At 39.6% G+C, this 18877-nt stretch overlaps 1 protein-coding gene across 1 annotated transcript in view; it reads left to right on the forward strand.

Moving 5' to 3' along the window:
• Positions 1-11433: 11433 nt before the first annotated feature.
• Cylc1 (cylicin 1) overlaps positions 11434-18877 on the forward strand; it is a 25371-nt gene continuing 17927 nt past the window's right edge. Inside the window, exon 1 of the mRNA XM_021188856.2 lies at positions 11434-11490. Within this exon, the coding sequence (XP_021044515.2) occupies positions 11474-11490 (17 nt within the window). The 5' untranslated portion in view covers positions 11434-11473. The remainder of the gene's footprint in view (positions 11491-18877) is intronic.

Raw genomic sequence — 18877 nt, forward strand, 5'->3', positions numbered from 1 at the left:
ATATCAGGGTCCCTTCAGCAGAATCTTGCTGGCATGAGCATTAGTATCTAGGTTTGGTGGCAGATGATGGGATGGATTCACGGATGGGGTAGAAAAGACAGCATTTTCAACAAATGGTTTTGGTTCAACTGGAGGTCAGCATGTAGAAGAATGCAAATCAACCCATTCTTGTAGAAAGCTCACTTCTAAGCTGATTAAAGACCTCCAAGTAAGACCAGGTACACTGAAATTTATAGAAGAGAAAGTGGGGAAGAGCCTCGAACACAGGGGCACAGGGGAAAATTTTCTTAACAGAACATCAATGGCTTATGGTCTAAGATCAAGAATTGACCTCATAAAATTACAACGCTTCTATAAGGCAAAGAGCACTGGAAATAGGGCAAAACAGCAACCAATAGAATGGGAAAAGATCTTGTGGTCATAAGAAAATTTCTTGAAAGAAAAGCTATCATAATTTATTTAGGGGTGTAGCAATACTAGAAAAATTAACTAATTAAAAACTCCTTGAGTCTGCTATTCTGTTTGGAAGAGTTACCATGATGTTAGTAGTTTTCCCATGGTAGTCATTATAAGATGGCCCCTATACTTTCAAGAATCATGCAGCCATGCATTTCGTCATAAAGTAACATATTACACACATTCCAAGAAGAATTTCTTTCCATTTTACTGTGATCTTCCTGAAAAATGATGAAAATAGGAAAAGTATTAGCTTCTTAGTGACACAGATGAGGAGCAGAAAGGACAATATATCAGTTAGGTTATAAATTGGATCTGTGAAATCAGGCTCCAGTGGTCAAGAGTGCCATTAGTATAAGGAATAATAGAAACAAGAGGTTGCTGAAATATGTTGATTTCACGTGTCCACTAATATACTTTATTCCTTCAAGATGGAAAAAATATCAGGTCAAAGTCACAATCAAAAGCTAAATCAAATTCTAACTGTCCAATATCTGGGATCCACTCACGATCTTCTGCGTCACTTCTCCAGCTCTGCCCTTTGTAGTACAAACCTTGTCTTCTAGGCTCTAGATGCCTGTACTACACTGCTGCTGCTGTTCTTGGTGGTCATCTCATGATATTGGCATCTCCAAAACACTGCTGCTGTCTTCCACTGAAACTAGATTTCACCAATAGCCTCTCATAGGCTCTCTTTATGGTGCCAAGCCTCAACTCCTTTGCATCAACCCTTCAGGCCTGGGCCAAAAATTGCAACTGAGGCTGTATCTTCATCAATGCCCTTTTGTGCCCTCTCATAGTGCTGAGCCTCAGATGCTTTTCATGACCCTTCATGCCTTCAAAACCGGTACTACTTGGGTGACTCTTACACATTACAAAGTCCAGCTGCAGCACAAGGTATCCCTGGAACACAGTTTATTTGCTCTCAGAAAATACTTCCCAGAGGGTTTTACCTCAATGATGCTGGTCTTTCTTAATCATTACTGATTTCTTAGTTCCAGCTAACCAGCATCAATAGTCCCAGTAATACAAAGGTTTTGTTTTAGTAGTTCCAGTATCTTGTTAATCACAGCTGACTTTTCAGCCCCAGCTAAACAAAACCACAGAATCTTCACAATCAAAATCGCAACAACCCTGATAAGAGTCGTTAATCTTCCCTCTGAAATTTCACATGCCAGGCCTCCATATTCTGCATTGTTCATGTAGAATCCAAAATAAATTCAAGACCACTTAGCCCTTCCCCGCACCCCCCTCTAAAGAGACTTTCAGAAACATAGTGGTCAAAATGACTAAGTCTATAGCTGCCAAAACAAAATGAACTGTTCTCAAAAAAATAAATAAATAACCATAACAAGATTAGCAGATCCCAGAGGAATTCCCCTACCCCTCCCTACACGGAAGTCAGAGAAAAACCACAAACCACCCTGACCTTGCTAGAATTCCCTATGATATTAATAGCTGTGATGTTAATAGCTGACCCATAAGTTCAAAATATACTGCTGCTTTGCTGACCAAATCATAATACCCCACCGTAAGGGCAGGCAAATTGAGTCACTAGGACACCAATAATCCAGCTAGGACACCAATAAGCTACCAATAAGCTAGCTAGCCCTGTTGCCTAAATCTTCCCCTTACAGGGTATTAAAAGTGTGTTCTTTCTTTGTTCAGGGTCTCTCCTCTACCCTGTGTGCTGAGAGGGGGGTCCCCAATGTGTTGGATTAATAAAACTCCTCTTGCGATTTGCAACGATGGAGGTCTCTGTGGTCTTTGTGAGTGAGGGTCTTTTGACAGACTCCATCATTTGGTGCATTGGCTGGGAAGACCCTCTTCAGGAGGACCCAGACTCCATCCATCACAGGGCTGCTCAAGCAAGGTAAAGTGGGATGTCTGTCTGTCTGTCTGTCTGTCTGTCTGTCTACCAGTCTACCCGTCTGTCTGTCTGTCTGTCTGTCTGTCTGTCTGTCTGTCTGTCTGTCTGTCTGTCTGTCTTGTCAGTGTCTGCTGTCTATGTCTGTTAGGTCCCAGAAGGAGACTACTGGTTTCAGGTTCTGGTTTCAGGTCTGATTTTGGTCCCGGGGGGTACCAACTGATCTCGGGTTCTGGGGTTCTTGTGAGAAACCCGATCTGGGTGATGATTTGTGACATGCAGATGTGCCAACATGTCACGGGCCATGGGGAACTGGAGGATGCTCCCGAATCCCACTGTGGGGTTGGATCTGAGGTGGTCCTTCTCAACCCAGTGGTAGCTGAGAGGCAGCTACTGCCTGGTACTGATAGTAACAGGCTTCTCTGGAATTGCATTTAGGATGCTCTGTATTGGTTTTGTTTTTGTAGTATTACTGTGAGACTTTATCTGGACGGTTTCTGTGTGTGTCTTGTGTGGCTCCCTGTGTTTGGACTTGGATTTGCGACTGTTTTGAGAATCATGGAACAGGCACTACCCATCCCTGTAGGCCCTCCCTTTTCTCCCATCCACAGGTCCCCTACCAGTTGATACTTTTGCCCTCTGGGAAAAGTATAAAAAGAATCCTGTCACCCCCTTCGTGGTTCGCCCCCTTCATGGGTTTGCCCTTTTGTTTCACTTTCAGATTCTCTGCAGCCACCCTGCCCCCACTCTCCACCTCCAGGGAGCAGCCAGCAGAGCACAGCAAGCTGTGAGCCCAGTGCTCCCTCCCCTGCTCCTACTGGGGAGATGGCTCAATGGTTAAGAGCAATGGCTGCTTTTCTAGAGAACTTAGGTTTGACTCCAGCACTCAAACAACAGCTCATAGCCATGTGTAACTCCAGTTCTAGAGGATCTTGTGCCTGCTTCTGGTTTCCATGGATTCTGCATGTAGGTGGAAAACAGACATACATGCAGGCAAAGTACAAACGTGCATAAAATTAAATAATATTTTTTTAAAAAGAGAACATGAACCTGAGAGTGAAAATCAGGGTATGTGTAGGAGGAATTGAAAGCAACAGAGTGGGGTATGGATATGATTGGTCTTGCGAAGATCATATGCCCCAGTACAGGAGAATGCCAGGGCCAGGAAGCAGGAGTAGGAGGGTTGGGGAGTGGGGAGCAGGGTCTGGGGGAGTATAGGGGGCTTTGGGGATAGCATTTGAAATGTAAAGGAAGAAAATATCTAAAAAAAAAAAAAAAAAAAAAAGCCAGTCGGGGGCCAGCCCCACCATTATCTGCCTGAAGCCCAGGCTACTATACCCAGCAAAACTCTCAATTACCATAGAGGGAGAAACCAAAGTATTCCATGACAAAACCAAATTGACACAATATCTTTCCGAAAATCCAGCCCTTCAAAAGATAATAAAGGGAAAACACCAACACAAATATGGAAACTACACCCTAGAAAAAGCAAGAAAGTAATTCTTCAACAAACCTAAAATAAGACAGTCACAAGAACAGAATCCCTACTTTAACAACAAAAATAACAGGAAGTAACAATTACTTTTCTTTAATTTCTCTTAGCATCAATGTACTCAATTCCCCAAAAAAGACATAGACTAATAGACTGGCTACACAAAAAGGACCCCACATTTTGCTGCTTATAGGAAACCCACCTCAAGGAAAAAGACAGACACTACCTCAGAGTAAAAGGCTGGAAAACAATTTTCCAAGCAAATGGTCTGAAGAAACAAGCTGGAGTAGCCATTCTAATACCGAATAAAATCTACTTCCAACCCAAAATTATCAAAAAAGACAAGGAGGGGCACTTCATACTCATCAAAGGTAAAAATCTATCAAGAGGAACTCTTAATTCTGAATATCTATGCTCCAAATACAAGAACAGCCACATTCATTAAAGAAACTTTAGTAAAGCTCAAAGCACACATTGGATCTCACACAATAATAATGGGAGACTTCAACACCCCACTCTCACCAATGGACAGATCCTGGAAACAGAGACTAAACAGAGACACATGGACACTAACAGAAGTTATGAAACAAATGGATTTAACAGATATCTACAAAACATTTTATCCTAAAACATAAGGATATACCTTCTTCTCAGCACCTCATAGTACCTCCTCCAAAACTGACCATATAATAGGTCACAAAACAGGCCTCAACAGATACAAAAATATTGAAATTATCCCATGCATCCTATCAGATGACCATGGACTGAGGCTGATCTTCAATAACAGCATAAATAATAGAAAGCCAATATTAACATGGAAACTGAACAACACGCCACTCAATGATAACTTGGTCAAGGAATAAAGAAATTAAAGACTTTTTAGAGTTTAATGAAAATGAAGTCACAACATACCCAAACTTATGGGACACAATGAAGGCAGTCCTAAGAGGAAAACTCATAGCCCTGAGTGCCTCCAAAAAGAAACTAGAAAGAGCATACACTAGCAGCCTGACAGCATACCTAGAAGCTCTAGAACAAAAGGAATCAAATTCACCCAAGAGGAGTAGACAGCAGAAAATAAGCAAACATAGGGCAGAAATCAACCAATTAGAAACAAAAAGAACTATTCAAAGAATCAACCAAACCAGGAGTTGTTTCTTTGAGAAAATCAACAAGATAGATAAACCCTTAGCCAGACTAACTAAAGGGCACAGGGACAGTATCCTAATTAACAAAATCAGAAATGAAAAAGGAGACATAACAACAGATCCTGAGGAAATCCAAAAAATCATCAGATCCTACTACAAAAGTTATACTCAACAAAACTGGAAAACCTGGATGAAATGGACAACTTCCTAGACAGATACCAGGTACAAAAGTTAAATCAGAATCAAGCCAAACAGTGGTGACACACGCTTTTAAGCCAAGAACTTGGGAGACAGAGGCAAGCAGATTTCTGAGTTTTAGGCCATCCTGGTCTACAGAGTGAGTTCCAGGACAGCCAGGGCTATACAGAGAAACTCCATCTTGGGGGAAAAAAAAGGAAAGAAAAAGAAAAAGAAAAAATCAGGATCAGACTAACAATCTCAGACCTTCAAAGTAGAACTAATCCCAACTCTCCTCAAACTATTCCACNAAATAGAAACAGAAGATACTCTACCCAATTCATTCTATGAAGCCACAATCACTCTGACACTTCACCACACAAATACCCATTTCCCCTAAAGAAATAGAAGCAGTCATTTAAAAAAAGCCCGGAACCAGATGGGTTTAGTGCAGAGTTCTATCAGAACTTTAAAGAAGAACTAATTCCAACTCTCCTCAAACTATTCCACAAAATGGAAACAGAAAGTACTCTACCCAATTCATTCTATAAAGCCATAATTACTCTGATACCTGAACCACACAAAGACCCAACAAAGAAAGAGAACGACAGACCAATTTCCCTTATGAATATCNATGCAAAAATACTCAATAAAATCCTAGCAAACCGAATCCAAGAACACATCAAAATGATCATCCAACATGATCAAGTAGGCTTCATCCCAGGGATGCAGGGATGTTTTAATATATGGAAATCCATCAATGTAATCCACCATATAAACAAACTCAAAGACAAAAACCACATGATCATCTCATTAGATGCTGAGAAAGCATTTGACAAAATCCAACAACCCTTCATGATAAAAGCCATGGTAATATCAGGAATTCAATGCCTATACCTAAGCAAAGTAAAAGCAATCTACACCAAACCAGTAGCCAATATCAAAGTAAATGGAGAGAAGCTGGAAACAATCTCACTGAAATCAGGAACTAGTCAAGACTGTCCACTTTCTCCCTACCTATTCAATATAGTACTTGAAGTCCTAGCCATAGCAATTAGACAACAAAAGGAGATCAAGGGGATACAAATTGGAAAGGAAGAAGTCAAAATTTCACTATTTGCAGATGATATGTTAGTATATATAAGTGATCCTAAAAATTCCACCAGAGACCTCGTAAACCTGATAAACAGCTTCAGTGCTATAGCTGAATATAAAATTAACTCAAACAAATCAGTGGCCTTTCTCTAAACAAAGGATAAACAGGCTGAGAAGGAAATTAAGGAAACAACACCACTAACAATAGTCACAAATAATATAAAATACATTGGTGTGACTCTAAGGAAGTGAAATATCTATATATCAAGAACTTCAAGTCTCTGAAGAGAGAAATTGAAGATCTCAGAAGATGGAAAGATCTCCCATTCTCATGGATTGGCAGGATTAATATAGTAAAAATGGTTCTCCTGCCAAAAACAATCTACAGATTCAATGCCATCCCCACCAAATTCCAACTCAATTCTTCATTGAGTTAGAAAGGGCAATTTGCAAATTCATCTTAAATAACAAAAAACCTAGGATAGCAAAAACTATTCTCAACAATAAAAGAAACTCTGGGGGAATCACCATGCCTGACCTCAAGCTGTACTACAGGGCAGTTCTGATAAAAACTGCATGGTACTGGTACAGTGTCAGACAGGTAGATCCATGGAACAGAATTGAAGACCCAGAAATGAACCCATACATCTATGGTTACTTGATCTTTGACAAGGGATCTAAAACCATCTACTTGAAAAAAGACAGCCTTTTCAACAAATGGTGCTGGCACAACTGACAGTTATCATGTAGAAGAATGCTAATTGATCCATTCTCATCTCCTTGTACAAAGCTCAAGTCTAAGTGGAACAAAGAACTCCACATAAAGCCAGAGACACTGATATATAGAGGACAAAGTGGGGAAAAACCTCAAAGAAATGGACACAACCTGGTGACCTTTTTGCTATTGGTGGAGACATATCTCACCCAAAGTCCCCAGAATGAATCTCCCAGACTCTTCCCTCCCTAGACCATGGCCCATCTTTAGGGGAAGATGTTGCAAGAACTTTATGTCCTACTGACCTCGATGCTATCAGTCAGAGACCACACTAGATTCCAGACCTTTTGGCTATAGATCTCACCCTCACGGTCACATGTACTTTGTAAAACCACTTGATGTAGTCAGACCTACGCTCTTTTGTGCACCTGGAACTGAACTGACTGCACTGATTGTTGCCTGGAAACCTTTCCCAAGTTGTAATGTGTTTTATGTATGCTGACAATGATCTGTCTGGCATTAGACTCCCTGAAGTCTGATCCATGTTGACAAAGTCAATCTGAACCTGGTTTTATTCTTATCTCTTGGTGGGGTTCACTTCTGCCTGGATACCTGCATGTACCTCCACAATAATCTATTCTTACCTGTGGGGATAAGGATATGTATTTAGAATGCAGTTAGAAATGATATTTGTTTAGGAAAGTGGCAGTAGTTGCTTCTCCTCTTAGACCTATGGCCTCTCTTCCCAAGGGTAGTTAGGCATACATCATCAAGCATGGAGTCCTTTCTATTGAGTGGACCTTAATTGCAATTAGACAGCTGTTGGCTACCCCCAAGATAAAAGTGCCAATCTTGTGTCATTATGGCTATCTTGCCAATCTAGGCATTATGATAGTTTTTAGGCTTTACAGATGGGTATGTAAGTTAATTGTTTTCCTCCCTTGAGAGCTTTTGCTACCACTTTGGATACTAGGAAAGCCAGCACTTGGGGAGGAGATTTTTAAGTCAGTTATAGCTCAAATGCTTCATGTACTATGTTCAAAGTAAATCCTCTAAGAGGTACCTTCCCATTCTCCCTATTTTTGACTTTTTAAAAATTTGAGAACTTTATAAATGAGCACTGCATTTGCATTACTTCTGCTCCCTCTTCAAACTCCTCCTGTGTTTCCCCCATTCCACTCAAATTCATGATCTCTTTTATTAGTAGAATTAGTATTAGTGTTACATATACATATAACCTACTACATCCGCTTAGTTTTGCTTATATTTACATATTTACATAAATCTGTGTCCAGATTTTACAACTTGGAATTATATAATTTATTCAATACAAGCTCACCTTTGAAGGACATTCATTGTATCTCTTTCAAGAGCTGCTGACCACCAGTATGTCTTCATCTAGGCGGAAGCAAGTAAAGATTCCCTTCTTTGTAATAGCATTTTAACTGTTGTCTTTATGTCTTTCTTGTTCAGGCAACTGTGTTGTTGATATTTCATGGATTCATTTCCCTTCTCATGTCTAGTGGATGCTATAAAGTAGCAGGGATCCTGGTTGTTTGGCTCTTAAAATCATTCTATCTCCCATTTCATCATTTTCCATGAGTCTTAAGTGAGTTAATGTTTGTGAGTGTGTGTGTGTGTGTGTGTGTGTGTGTGTGTGTGTGTGTGTGTGTGTGTCTGTAGTTGTGCCATGCTGGGCAATTGGATTCACCCCCAAGAGTCAGATCTAAGAAGTCTTTGAGTCCCAAGCATGGATAACTTGTGAGTTATCCTTCAGAGGAATGTAAGAGGCTTCCCAAAACAATATTACTTTAACAAGAAGGAAGGCCCAAATAAGGATGCTTCAATCCCACTTAGAAAGGGGAACAAAATAATCATGGGAGGCAGAGGGAGGAACCTGAGTGGTAAAGAGGAGAAGAAAGTGGGGGAAGGGTCAAGTATGTGGAAAAACAGGAGAGAAGCCCAGAGGGAGAGGAGAATCAATGATAATATGCAGCTGTGAGGCAGAGTGGGGGCACAGAGGAAACCTCTAGAAAGTCCTAGAGACCTGGGATACAAAAGGGTCCCAGGACTCAATGGAGTTGACCTTAGCTGAAATGCCTAACACTGGGAAGATGGAACCTTAAAAGACCAACTCCAGAAGATAGACAGGACCCCCAGTGGAGAGATGGGGCAACCCACTAACCTTCAAAATTTTTGATCCAGAATTGTTCCAATCTAAAGGAAATGCAGGGACAAAAATGGAGCAGAGACTGAAGGAAAGGCCATCCAGAGATTAGGCCATCTTGGGATACATCCCATGCACAGGCACCAAACCCTGACACTACTACTGATACCATGCTATGCTTGCATACAGGAGCCTAGCATGGCTGTCCTCTGAGAGGCTCTACCAGCAGCTGACTGAGACAGATGCAGATACTTACAGCCAACTATTGGACTAAGGATGGTGAAAGAGTCCTTATGGAAGAATAAGGACTGAAGGAGCTTAAGGATATTGCAACCCCATAGGAAGAACAACAATCAACTAACCTGGACCCATCAGAACTCCCAAAGGCTAAGTGATCAACCAAAGAGCATAAATGGGCTTGTCTATGCCCCCTCCCACATACACATACTTATGTAGCATAAGACTGCCTTGTCTGGCCTCAGTAGGAGACGATGAGACCAATAATGTAGAGAGTTGATGCCCCAGGGAAGGGGGACATTGTGGGGCCGGGGGTGACAGGTGTATGTAGTAAGGTGGGTGGGTGCCTGAGTGATTGGGTGGGGGAGCAACCTCTCAGAGTCAAAAGGGATGGGTCAGGGGGTGAAGAACTCTAGAAGGGTGACTGGGAAGGGGGACAACATTTGGAATGTAAATAAATAAAACAATTTTATTTATTAAAAAAGGAAGAAAAAGTCAGAAATAGATATACAGTAAGATTCAACAATCTTATTATTCTTTCATGTCAATAGAAATAAAATTAGTACCAAAGAAATAATTTCACTCACATGCTTATTACAGTATCTAGGATATATCATACAAAGCATCTGTTAGTGGATGTGTAATAGAATATTATTTTTACATAAAATGAAATCCTGTCACTTGAAGAGTTACTATGTTGAGAGTATGTTAAGTGCAATAATATGAGTACAGAAATATGGATGCTGTATGTACTAATTTATTAGTATAAGCAAAAATGATTACTTTCTAGAAGTAAATGGTAAATCATGGCTCTGAGAGCCTGTTACCAACATAGGATGAGGGTGGAGAATAACTATAAAAATGCAACTCAATAGGAGCAATTAGTTCTGCTACAATATTTTATGATAGAGGTAGAAGAAACATTCTACAAAAAAATCCTTTGTATTCTAAAATTACAAGAGGAAAAAAGCCTCTTTACTACCACCACATAAAATTAATAAATGTTTGAGAAATGGAAATGTGAATTACTCTGGCTTGACCACATAATATACAAAGATAAAACCTCACAAATATGTTTAAATACTATGTCAACCAAATGCTTAAAATTGTGCAAAAATGATAATTATCCATAACAATTGCAATTATATCATTTAAACACATAATAAAATATATTGAAGAAAATTCACTTCTGAATAAAGAGGGGTCGGCAGGCATTGGAAAATATATGATATATGAACCATTTCCTCTATGAAGAAGAGATCCTAGCATGGTTTCAGGATGCTGACAAAGGAAGCTTTGGGAAACTAAGAAAAATAAATAAATTAATAAACAAACAAATAAATAGATGAGGATTGATTTATTGATTCCTAGAAATTGATTAGAAATTTATACGAAGCAGGGCGGTGGTGGCGCATGCTTTTAATCCCAGCACTTGGAGGCAGAGGCAGGTGATTTCTGAGTTCGAGGCCAGTCTGGTCTACAGAGTGAGTTCCAGGACAGCCAGGACTGCACAGAGAAAAAAACCCTGTCTCAAAAAACCAAAAAAAGACAAAAAAAAAAAAAAAAGAAATTTACATGAGTTAACTAAATATGTGTTATTATGTTAATTTTATGTTGATACATATATGAAGTTCATAAAATATGCTGTATTTCATGAGACCTAAGATGATACTAGAGAAAGGACAAGAAAATATTTTCAAAGAAAAAAGATTGAATTTGAAATAAATATAGTTGATTATAGTTGTTCTTTTTAAAGAGAAATTTTATATTATATTTTCTTTACATCTTATCTTTAAATAACACTCACATATATGGCCACATATGTCCACTCAAACTTAGTGTTCATTAACTTGTCATAAAATAATTAGTTGTTTTTCCAACAACAAGGTAGAATCAACTAATGAATAACTGACTAAGTCTCTTACTTAATAGTTTTTTAAATATGCAAGCACATGCATAGTTTTAAAATAAAATTAAGATGTACTAGTATAGGGTGGAAAACATAGTGTGTGCTTTCCCTTTAAATTTTTGTAACTGAGTCTCTTTATGACATCATGACTCAACATTATTAGTTTGAACATACAAATGCTGAAGTCCTGGCAGAAGATAGGCAAAGGAAATGTCTCTTTCAAGACTGTAAGCCCTCTTTATAATACTTCTTAGAATTCTTAATGATTAACATATATAATGAACTTACATAGTTATGTGTAAAGTACCATTATTCCCTGGGCATTTTTATAGGATAATGTTTGTGTTTAAACAAGGTAACAAATTTTCCATCCGGCCTTGGGTACTTTCCTTTGAAATACAGTCAATTCAGCTTTTGAAAAATTTACAAATGACTGTGGCACTTTGAGTGTCTTGTTTCTTGTAGAATGGAAAGAATGTCTGTGTGGGTTAAGCTATAAGCCTAAACATAATAGCCAATAACCTAAATTGTATGAGTAGGAAAATTTTGTCAATCTACTGTTCCAATACAGAGACTTCATATTACGCTTGATAGAATGACTGCTTTTTAAAGGTTCCAAGTGTGGATACTTCGCTCCTTCTTAGAATGGGGAATAAAATACCCATGGAAGGAGTTACAGAGACAAAGTTCGGAGATGAGAAGGAAGGAAGGACCATCCAGAGACTGCCCCACCCTGGGATACATCCCATAAACAACCACCCAACCCAGACATTACTGAATATGCCAGAAAGATTTTGCTGACAGGACCCTGATAGAGCTCTCTCTTGTGAGTCTATGCCAGTGCCTGGCAAATACAGAAGTGGATGCTCACAGTCATCTATTGGATGGAACACGGGGCCCCTAATGAAGGAGCTAGAGAAAGTACCCAAGAAGCTAAAGGGGTCTGCAACCCTTTAGGAGGAACAACAATATGAACTAACCAGTACCCTCCAGAGCTGTGTCTCTAGGTGCATATGTAGCAGAGGATGGCCTAGTCAACTATCAAAGGGAGGAGAGGCCCTTGGTCTTGTGAAGATCATATGCCCCAGTACAGAGGAATGCCAGGCCCAGGAAGTGGGAGTGGGTGGGTTGGGGAGCAGGGTGGGGGGGGTATAGGGGGCTTTGGGGATAGCATTTGAAATGTAAAGGAAGAAAATATCTAATAAAAAAAGGAATGCTATTATAGGTAAAAAAACAAAAAGGTCTATTGTGTAAACATATATAAGGTTGACAACAGTGCTTTTATTCATTTTACTGGCTATATCTTTCAATGTTGGTTTAATAGTCAATCTTATCATAAAGACGCCCAGGAGTGGTATTGCTGGATCTTCCAGTAGTACCATGTCCAATTTTCTATATATTCTGGAACTAGGGAAATAAACACAGGATGAATTCCAGTACCCACTGGACACACTGTAAGTCAGACTTCAGCCCAAACTCCATTAACCACCTGACCTGCATGAGCCCCTACTTTAACTGGAGGGCCACAATATTTCTTATGGTCTTGGAGAATCTGTCAATTTGGAACCAGTATCCAACAGACCTCAGAAAGTTTCCTTTCCTTTGGATCAGTTACCATTGTAAAAGATTATAGGTCACTCTGAGGAAGGACTGGAAAAGGGCTAATAGTAACAGTCTTAGGCATTTTATCTCAGGGTCCTTCTTCAGGGGAAGCTGGCCATCCCTTAATTCAAAGAATTCTAGTTCTGCTAACTGGCTCAAGTCTGGAAATTGGTTCATGTACCAAAAGCCCCTCTTTCCATAGTCTAATGTAACATTTCTTTCATTTTTTTGAGAAAATTTCTGCTTATACAGATCAAACAACAACTGCAGTAAGCTTATCTATTTCATAGCTAGAAACAGCATGACTGACTGGCCAGAACCAAAAGTCCACACAAGTCATGCCACCATAAAAATCATTTGACTTGTGCTGTCCATAATGTGTCAAACCATGATGGACATTGATTTGCTTATTCTGGCCACTATAATAATTATAATCACTTTGGTGATTCAGTGCAGTTACTTGGCCTGTGATACTTTAGAGCCCAATTAAATCCACATGTCTTTTAATTCATATGAGAAGCAGCATCTCTGGCCCCAAGATCGAGCACAGGAAAAGGGCAACAACACAGATCTTCAAATGTGCTAATGCCTCATTTTTTATCTTATAAGACTGATGTTTTCTGAACCTTCCTTTTGTAGAGGATTGAATTTTGTACTGTATATCCACTCTAGCACTGTAAATTCCCTGAGCATTAAAACTAAGCCAAGCAATATCAAGTATTTCCAGCTCCTTTTCAGTAGGCCATATTTGACAAAGGCTTTAGTTAACCATAAGGTATGATACACACCATATTTAACTCTTTTGCTTCCAAATTAAACCTAGACTCTCATTAGACACATACCAATAAAGTCACCCTGACCTAGTTTTATATTTCTTCCACCAAAATCCTATATGCTTAAAATTCATTTCTACACATAATCCCCATATTTCTGCTTGAAAAAATTAGCAAACAGATTGAGCTCTTCAGTGATATATCTGTAGTGATGTATCTATCACACATCCTCATGAACTAAATGTTCTTTTAGTTATTATTATCCACTTTACCTCCCACCCACTGCCCTTCCTCCTGATCATACCTCCCACAATCTTCTTCCTCCTCCCCTTCTCGTCTGAGAGGGTGGAGCCTCCCCCAGTGTATTCCCCCACCCTGGCACATCAAGTCTCTGCAGAGCTAGGTACATTATTTCCCACTGAGGTCAGACAAGGCAGCCCAAATATAAGAACATATCCTACACACAGTCCACAGCTTTTGGGATAGCCCGTGACCCAGTTGTTTGAGACCCATATGAAAGCCAAGCTGCACATCTGCTATGTATGTGCAGGGGGTAGGAGGGAACTATGTCCAAGTCATGCATGCCGTTAGGTTGGTGGTTCAAGCTCTGAGACCCGCAAGGGTCCATGTTAGTTAACTCTGTTGGTCATCTTGTGGAGTTCCTATCCCGATAGAGTCTACGATTCTTCCTCCTGTTCTTCCATAAGAGTTCCCAAGCTCCATCCACTGTGTGGCTGTGGGCATCTGAATCTGAGTCTGTTGCTTGGTGGAGCCTCTCAGATGACAGCCATGCTAGACTCCTGTCCGCAAGTATAACAGAGTATCATTAATAGTGTCAGGGATTGGTGCATGCTCATGGAATGGGTCTCTAGTTGGGCCATTATTGGTTGGCAAATCCATCAGTCTCTGCTCCAGCCCTGTCACATTTCTTGTAGACAAGATAGATATGTGGTTAAAGGTTTTGTGGGTGGGTTGATGTCCCTATTGCTCCATTGAGGTTCCTGCCTGGCTACAAGAGGTAGTCTCTTCAAGTTCTAGATCCCTAATGCTGTGAGTGACAGCTTTGGTCACCACCATTGATTATTGTGTGTCTCTCCTAATGCAGGTCTCTAACATGTCCTCAAGATGTCCGCCACCCATGTCAGTTGGACATTTCCATTCATTCTCATGGCCATCTGCTCATCTGACCTGTCCCTCCCCACACCTTATCCTGAAGCCTCCATTCCTCTCTATAACTCCTCATCAAACACAGTTTATTATTTCCATCTGTTTCCTATGACTATTTTATTCCCACTTCTAAGTGAAACTCAAGCATCCTAGCATGAGTTTTCCTTCTTCTTTAGCATACTTTGGTCTGTGGAATGTATCTTGGGGATCCTGTATTTTAGGGTTAATATAAATGCATAATTGAGTACATACCATGCATGTCATTTTGGGTCTGGTGTACCTCACTCAGGATGATATTCTCAAGATCCATACACTTGCCTATAAAGTTCATAATGACTAGCTGAATAATATTCCATTGTGTAGATATACCACATTTTTAAAATCTATTCCTCAGTTGAGGGACATCTAGTTTTTTCCAGTTTTTGGCTATTACAAGTGTCTTGTGGCATGGTGGAGCATATTTTGAGTATATGCCCAGGAGTGGTATAGCTGGATCTGTAGGTAGAACAATTCCAAGTTTTCTCAAAAACTGCTAAATTGATTTCCATAGTGGTTTTACAAGTTTGCACTCCCACCAGCAATGGTAAATTGTCCCCCTTTGTTCTATATCCTCACCAGCATGTGCAATCATTTCAGTTTTTGATCTTAGACATTTTGATGGGTATAAGATAGAACATAATAGTGTTTTGATTTGCACTTTCCTGATGACTAAGGACTTTGAACACTTCTCTAAGTGCTTTTCAGATATTCAATATTCTTCTGTTGAAAATTCTGTTTAGCTTTATAACCCATTATTTAATTGGGTTACTTGGGTTTTTTGGTGTCCAACTTAATTGAGTTCTTTATAAATTTTGGATATTAGTCCTCTGTCAGATGTAGGGTTGGTGAAGATCCTTTTCCGATCTGTGGGCTTCTTTGCAGTTTCATGAGGTCTGATTTATCAATTTTTAATCTTAGAGCCTGAGTCTTTGGTTTTCTGTTCATGAACTTCTCTCCTGTACCAATGCATTCAAGGGTATGTCCCACTTTCTCTTCTACAAAGTTTAGTGTTTCTGATTTTATACTGTGATCTTTGATCCACCTGAACTTGAATTTTGTGTAAGGTGATAAGTATGGATCTATATTCATTCTTCTACATGTAGACATCTAGTAAGTCCAGAACCATTTGCTAAAGATGCATTCATTTTTCCATTGTATAGCTCTGGCTTCTTTACCAAAAATCGTGTCAATAAATGTATGGTATTATTTCTGCATCTTTGATTTGATTCCTGTCTGTTTCTATACCAGTTTTTTTTATCACTATTGCTTTGTTGTACAATTGAGGTCAAGGAGGGTGATTCATCCCAAAGTTCTTTTATTGTTCAAGATTACATTTGTTACCATGAAGATTTTTGTTTTCCATATGTAGTTGAGAATTATTCGTTCAGGGTATATAAAAAGTTGTGTTAGAACATTGATGGGGATTGCACTAAATCTGTAGATTGCTTTTCATAAGATGGACATTTTCACTATGCTAATCCTACCTATCCATCACCAAGGGAGATCATTCCATCGTCTGATAACTTCTTTAATTCCTTTCTTTAAGGACTTGAAGTACTTGGAATACAGATCTTTTACTTGCTTGGGTAGAGTTAAACCAAGATATTTCATATTATTTTTGGCTATTTATAGGGTGTTGTTTCCTTAATTTCTTTCTCAATTTGTATAAAGGAGGGCTGGTGCTTTCTTTGAGTTAATATTGTATCCAATCATGTTGCTGAAGGTGATTAATAGATCTAGGAATTCTGTGGTAGAATTTCTGGATTCATTTATCATCCACAGATAGTGATTCCTTTCCAATTTGTATCACTTGATCTTTGTTAGTTGTATTATTGCTCTGGCTAGAATTTCAAGGACTACTTTGAGGAGTTAGGGAGAGAATGAGCAACCTTGTCTTGTCCTATATTTTAGCGGAAATGCTTTATATTTCTCCCCATTTAGTTTGATGTTGGCTATTGGCTTGCTGTATATTGCTTGAATTAGGATTAAGTATGTGCATGTATCCCCGATTTCTCTACTACCTTTAACATGAAGGGGATTTGGATTTTAGCCAAAGCTTTTTCAGTGTCTAATGAGATCATCATGTGATTTGAGTATTTTTGCATCAATATTCATAAAAGAGTTCTTTCTTTGATGTGTTGCTGTGTGGTTTAGGTATCAGGGTGACTTTGGCCTCATAGAATGAGTTTGGCAGTATTCTTTCTGTTTCTGTTTTGTAGAATAGTATGAAGAATATTGAAATTAGCTCTTTTTCCCCGATTTTTTATTAGGTATTTTCTTCATTTACATTTCAGATGCTATCCCAAATGTCCCCTATGCCATCCCCCACCCTGCTCCCCTACCCACCCACTCTGACTTCTTGGTCCTGGTGTTCCCCTGTACTGGGGCATATAAAGTTTGGAAGATCAAGGGGCCTCTCTTCCCATTGATGACTGACTAGGCCATCTTCTGCTACATATGCAGCTAGAGACATGAGTTCTGTGGGTACAGGTTAGTTCATATTGTTGTTCCACCTACAGGGTTGCAGACCCCTTCAGCTCCTTGGGTACTTTCTCTAGCTCCTCCATTGGGGGTCCTATGTTCCACCCAATAGCTGACTATGAGCATCCACTTCTGTGTTTGCAAGGCACTGTCATAACCTCACAAGAGAGAACTATATCAGGGTCCTTTCAGCAAAATCTTGCTGGCATATGCAATAGAGTCTGCATTTGGTGGCTGATTATGGGATGAATCCCCAGGTAGGGCAGTCTCAGGATGGTCCATCCTTTCATCTCAGCTCTAAACTTTGTCTCTGTAAACTCCTTTCATGAGTGTTTTGTTCCCAATTCTAAGAAGGGGCTACACTTTCGTCTTCATTCTTCTTCAGCTTCATGTGTTTTGCAAATTGTATCTTGGGTATTCTAAGTTTCTGGACTAATATCAACTTATCGGTGAGTACATATCATGTGAGTTCTTTTGTGATTGGGTTACATCACTCAGGATGATAGCCTCCAGATCCATCCATTTGTTTAGGAATTTCATAAATTCATTGTTTTTAATAGCTGAGTAGTACTCCATTGTGTAAATGTACCACATTTTCTGGATCCATTCCTCTGTTGAGGGACNTCTGGGTTCTTTCCAGCATCTGGCTATTATAAATAAGACTGCTATGAACATAGTGAAGCATGTGTCCTTATTACAAGTTGGAACATCTTCTGGGTATATGCCCAGGAGAGTTATTGCTGGATCCTCCAGTAGGACTGTGTCCAGTTTTCTGAGGAACCACCAGACTGGATTCCAGAGTGGTTGTACAAGTTGTAATCCCACCAAAAATGGAGGAGTCTTCCTCTTTCTTCACATCCTCACCAGCATCTGCTGTCACATGAATTTTTGATTTTAGCCAGTCTGACTGGTGTGAGGTGGAATCTCAGGCTTGTTTTGATTTGCATTGCCCTGATGATTAAAGATGTTGAACATTTTTTCAGGTGCTTCTCAGCCATTTAGTAATCCTCAGTTGAGAATTCTTTGTTTAGCTCTGTGCTCCATTTTTAATGGGGTTATTTGATTTTTTGGAGTCCACCTTCTTGAGTTCATTATAAATATTGGATATTAGTCCCCTATCTGATTTAGGATTGGTAAAGATCCTTTCCCAGTCTGTTGGTGGCCTTTTTGTCTTATTGACAGTGTCTTGTGCCTTACAGAAGCTTTGAAATTTTATGAGGTCCCATTTGTCAATACTGTTATGTTGCTGTTATGTTCAGGAATTTTTTCCCTGTGCCCATATCTTCGAGGCTTTTCCCCACTTTCTCCTCTATAAGTTTCAGTGTCTCTGGTTTTATGTGGAGTTTCTTGATCCACTTAGACTTGACATTAGTACAAGGAGATAAGAATGGATCAATTCGCATTCTTCTACATGCAAACTGCCAGTTATACCAGCACCATTTGTTGAAAATGCTGTTTTTCCCCCCACTGGATGGTTTTAGCTCCTTTGTCAATGATCAAGTGACCATAGGTGTGTGGGTTTATTTCTGGGTCTTCAGTTCTATTCCATTGA

This window comes from Mus pahari, chromosome X (genome assembly GCF_900095145.1).
Source record: "Mus pahari chromosome X, PAHARI_EIJ_v1.1, whole genome shotgun sequence".
Lineage (NCBI taxonomy): Eukaryota > Metazoa > Chordata > Mammalia > Rodentia > Muridae > Mus > Mus pahari.